The sequence below is a fragment of the Gadus morhua genome, chromosome 20, assembly GCF_902167405.1.
Source record: "Gadus morhua chromosome 20, gadMor3.0, whole genome shotgun sequence".
Classification (NCBI taxonomy): Eukaryota; Metazoa; Chordata; class Actinopteri; order Gadiformes; family Gadidae; genus Gadus; species Gadus morhua.
The window spans coordinates 3,443,858-3,448,857 of record NC_044067.1 but is presented as its reverse complement, the minus strand read 5'-3'; the positions used below and the strand labels follow the sequence as shown (position 1 = coordinate 3,448,857).

The following is a 5,000-nucleotide window of genomic DNA, read 5'->3' as shown; positions in this document are numbered from 1 at the left end:
CTTATTGGACTTAAACATCCTAATTGTGGATGTGGTGATGTTGTGCAATTTTTGGTTAAAAGTCTAATTCAATGTTGGATTTAAGCTCACGTTTGGATTTCAATGGGACTTGGATTGATTAATTAATTGACCCGAGTTTATGCCGCAATGATGCTCCGAATGTTTGAATTAAAATTAAAACTGTTTTCTTTACTGAAGTGTTTTTTTTTATTGTTTACTTAAATGTCATGTAACGAATTTATGGGCTGATGCTGAGACTTCAAAAAGTTTCAAAATGTCTTCAGATTATTAAATATAGTCAGGGAAAAGTATTATTCAAGCGCTCAGATGCAGCATAGTAACAGTATTGTGTGTTACTGTGGCAGCATATTCCCTTTACATTCACTAATTAGCTCATTTATAATTGATGCTGCTACACGTATTGACTTGACCAGTGATTCCGTTTTTTTTTATCAGTAGTGTCCTAATTAATTTAGGACATTACATTACATTCTGCATTATTTATTCTGCCATCACTGAGGAACACAGAATAATCCCAGTAAAATGTGTTTAATTAGCTGGATGTGAAATTCTAATGCGTGTTTTTTTTAAATATATTTATCCTTCAGAGTTCAACAACGATGCACCAACGAGCAACTGGCTGACCGCGAAGAGTGGCAGAAAGAAGAGGTGTCCCTACACCAAACACCAGACTTTGGAACTGGAGAAGGAGTTCCTCTTCAACATGTATCTGACGAGAGAGCGCCGCCTAGAGATCAGCAAGTGCGTGAACCTGAGTGACAGACAGGTCAAGATCTGGTTCCAGAACCGCAGGATGAAACTCAAGAAGATGAGCCGGGAAAACCGCATCCGAGAACTCACCTCCAACCTCACCTTTTCGTGAGCTCCAACGAGTTCCTCTGAGTGTTTCAGCGTCTTTGTCACCTCCTGTCCATACGATGTTAGTGCGTTAATGTCCTTGTATCATCCTTTTGTTTTATGTAAACGAAACTGTGATTGTAGATTTATGGGTGTTTTTTGGTAAACATTTTGTTGCATTACTTATTATTGGTATATTTTATTACAGGGTAATTTTTATGTCTTAAATTATTGAGCTTACTTGTTTGGTTTTGTTTCCGTTCTCAGTAGACATGGCTCTTTTAATGTGAAGATGTCGCAGTATAGCGACCTGACTGGTATCAGACAACATTTCAGACACAAAAGCACATTTAGCCTCATGTAGCGCCCTACACGCAAGCCAGTGGCTCCATTGCAGAAATGTTTCAAGTGGCGTAGTATATTCATTTGTGTTGCATGTTTGTGGCATGTATCCTGCAATAAACAGACTGTCCAAAAGGCATGAATTGATTCTGTTTGTTTTCCTTCTATCGATCGCGTGTATTTGAGAGGTTGGCATCGATAGAAACCCTAAAATGACTCCATTACAAAGTAGGGGTACTTTCTAATAGAGTAAAGGCTACGTTACGAGCATCATGTAAAAGTAAAATTCGTTTTTGGGCCCGTGGCTATTCCTTCTCAAGCCTTTTTTGAATTGCTTGTTCATTCAGACATAAAAATCCCAGCTGGCTGCAAACTACCTCTAAATGAAGTTCAGATTTAAGAAATGTGGTTATTATCTGGTTATTAGCACACGGTGACGAACTACAATAAAGATTTCTTAATTCAAGACGCATAAACCCCAATTCTGCTCGGCCCAAATTCAATAATCGTTGGACACTGGCATGTTTTTGTTGGTCACACATACATAACACACCACAGTCTGCTCAGCGGCCTTAATGCACCACACTGCCGATAAAACACCAAATAGGCCATAGAGCGGCTTCTATGTATCACATTGCACGTCATGATCAGATTCAGGCCTACAGCCCTTAAAACCTCCTCATATTCCGCATCCACTACCGCGCTATTTGCGCTATGGCTACGGCGGGCCAATTAGTTAAGCGGCATTTGTCTGAATAATTTCCTGATCACCGTTATTTATCTCAAAAGTAAGACTGCATTCACTATTGTTTCACTGACGATGTATAGATTCATGCGTAGTGAAACACTCAGGCCTAAATTAGGGGAGATTTATAAAGGCCTATGGAATGGGGATAAGACGTGTGATCGGTGTTCGGGCCTGTCTCTGATTAAGCAGGCCTACAATTTGTATTCCTGGCTAAGAAATCCAGTCCAAACACTCAAGAAGTACTTACATTATTTAATGTTTTCTGCACCAGACACACATAAACAAACAGACGGCGGAATAGGAGCACGGTGAAACCACGCACGAAAGTTGGGCGACATCAGACGTCACAGGCCTACAATTATAGCTTAAAGCACGTTATAATGTTATATTTACATATGGCCTGTAACGTGGTGTAACAAAAGCATTGCTACACTAAATTTACTAGACATTTACAACAAAACACGCCCACCCGGAGCCTCGTCTTCCTCAATCATGTTGCAAAATACTGTTTGGTCTTCTTTTAAAGATCATACAACTCGGAGACAGAAAATAAAAAATAAAAATAAACCTGTCAGTGGGTCTTTAAAATTAAATAATCTACAATTTCTAAAATCTGACCTTTCAGACATCAATCCACGAATGGACTTTGTTTCTGCGACTCCTTTTTTATTAAGGGCGTGTAATCACACGCACCTCATAAAGAATATGGATACGTTAAGTAATTATGGCTCTCATCAGAAGACGCTAAGACGCGCCGTGATGCTGACCCGCTTAGTGCAAATATGAAATCCATAAAGGAATCATCCACTCGATAGGAATACACACACAAACACAGCACAGGCCTATAGGTAAACCTATATGGACGAAGATGGCGTCTGCTGCTATTTTACAGCATGTTATTACATTTATTTTACGAGGCGTCGTCGTCTATAAACCATTTTACTGGCGTTTTAGCCCGGCGCGTCCTGACCATCGCATACGAATCCACCCAGATCCGATATTACGCATCTTTCTTTACAGGTTGGGTTATAATATTGTAGCTTTCTGAGCTCAGCGGGGCTTTGTCTGCAGAAAGGCCCGAAGGCGAGAACCAAAAACCGGAAAGTATCTTAAAATGTGGTTCCAGATGTTTAGAATAAGGCACAAGAGTGGACACAGTCTGCCCATATATCGAATAGCAGAGCTAAACATGGCGCTATTAGCGGGCTGATTTATTCGCTGTATTGGTAAATATGACCACGTGACACATGTAACCAATCCCAGTAGATGAGGCCAGCAAAATACTATGATTGTTCCGAGGGACGCTTCCCGTAACAGTGTAACCTTTTATATGAGTAAGAAGAGATCAAAAATGTCCACCAGTAGCACTCTTGGTAACTGTTATGTCGAGTCCATCATGGGCCACGACGCGGAGGACATGTACGGTGCGCGGTTTATCCAAGGTCCGCACACGGTGACCTCAAGGCCACCAGGTGCCGGCGACAACGGAGACTTCTCCTCCTGTAACTTCGCCCCCAAGTCGGCGGTGTTCCCCTCGTCCTGGTCCTCCGTCCACCCGCATTCCAGCGCTGCTCTGTCGGGGATCTACCACCCGTACGCGCACCACCAGCCCCACATCTCCGCCGCGGACAGCAGATACGTCCGGTCGTGGATAGACCCCCTCTCCAACCACGTCTCGTTTTCCGGGGGCTTCCACCACTCCTCCGCCGGGCGTCAGTACGCAGCCAAGCCCGAGAGCGTCCAGGCGAAGAGCAGCGAGTGCGGCGCTGCGCCGGGCTTCGAGTCCCGGGAGCCTCGTCCGGTCGCGGCGGTGGATTTCGCGTGTGGAGTATCCGAGAGAACCGACACGAAGACGCCGCCGAAGGAGGTTCACGTTGGAAGTGATCTTTCGAGCCACAGCGAGCCGAAAGAAGAGAAACAACAACTTGACCCAAGTAAGTAAACGAAAAAGCCCCGTTGATTTACAACCCTTACAACTGTACGAGCTGGGTGTGGATCCAAGCCGGAGCTTTTTACCATCCTATAAAAGTGTCGCGGCTCGGGAACTACTCCTGAACCATTGCGACTATATGGAATAGCGTTACACTCGTTTTCAAACTAATTTCAAAGCTTTACACCAACACACCCACACTATGTATCTCTCCATATCTCCCCCTTTCCCAGACAACCCGGCCGCTAACTGGATTCATGCTCGGTCCACCAGAAAGAAGCGCTGCCCGTACACCAAGTATCAGACTCTAGAGCTGGAGAAGGAGTTCTTGTACAACATGTATCTGACCCGGGACCGGCGCTACGAGGTGGCCCGCATACTGAGCCTCACCGAGCGGCAGGTGAAGATCTGGTTCCAGAACCGGCGGATGAAGATGAAGAAAATGAACCGGGAGAGGAACAGCAAGGATCACCTGTGATTCAGTTTCTTCTCATGCGTTTTATGTTTGTGCGATCAGGTTATTTTATTTTTTGAGCGTCTTAGATTTAGCCAATTTTGTAATTACATCGTCCGACTCAGGGTCTGGACTCAGGCCCGGGTTGGGGACCTAGGCCCGGGGTCTGGAGTGGACCCAGGCCTGGGTAGTCGATCCAGGTCCGTGGTGGGGACCAGGCCCGGGCCTGGGATGTGTTCACGGGTCGACCACCTAGTAGGCACGCAGTGGTCGGGGAAGAAGACACCACAACGTCAACACATGCACCATTAAAGACGGTTTCCAGGTCGCCTGTGTCTTGATCCGGTAAACGTAGCCACGAGGCCCCCTTCTTGATAATTAACTAATATTCTTATGTTGATTTTTTGAAATTGCATTTAACAAAAAGCAAGTAAATACTTTTTTTTTTTTTTGTTTCAAAGGAGGATAAGAGCAGTGTATCGAGTGTCGGTTTTCTAATCTGGGTTAGAATTTGTAAATTGCTGTAAAAATGTTAATTAAAGTGTAGCCTATAGTTGAAGGCCTTTCCGCTGAGGGACTGTACGACACGCCTGCGTCTTCTGTCCCTGTTTTTTTAAGTCGTTTTGTTAGACATGAGAACAATTAGACAACGTTTTTAAAAAATGCTT

General features: G+C 44.3%; 2 protein-coding genes across 2 annotated transcripts in view; both read left to right on the top strand.

The window, feature by feature from the left end:
• hoxd10a (homeobox D10a) overlaps positions 1 to 1,353 on the top strand; it is a 2,466-nt gene extending 1,113 nt beyond the window's left edge. The window contains exon 2 of the mRNA XM_030344280.1: positions 609 to 1,353. Within this exon, the coding sequence (XP_030200140.1) occupies positions 609 to 883 (275 nt within the window). The 3' untranslated portion in view covers positions 884 to 1,353. The remainder of the gene's footprint in view (positions 1 to 608) is intronic.
• A 1,420-nt stretch (positions 1,354 to 2,773) lies between these two features.
• hoxd9a (homeobox D9a) overlaps positions 2,774 to 5,000 on the top strand; it is a 2,249-nt gene continuing 22 nt past the window's right edge. Inside the window, exons 1-2 of the mRNA XM_030344361.1 lie at positions 2,774 to 3,882; positions 4,112 to 5,000. The exon at positions 4,112 to 5,000 is cut by the window's right edge and continues 22 nt beyond it. Coding sequence (XP_030200221.1) covers positions 3,234 to 3,882; positions 4,112 to 4,356 — 894 coding nt within the window. The 5' untranslated portion in view covers positions 2,774 to 3,233 and the 3' untranslated portion in view covers positions 4,357 to 5,000. The remainder of the gene's footprint in view (positions 3,883 to 4,111) is intronic.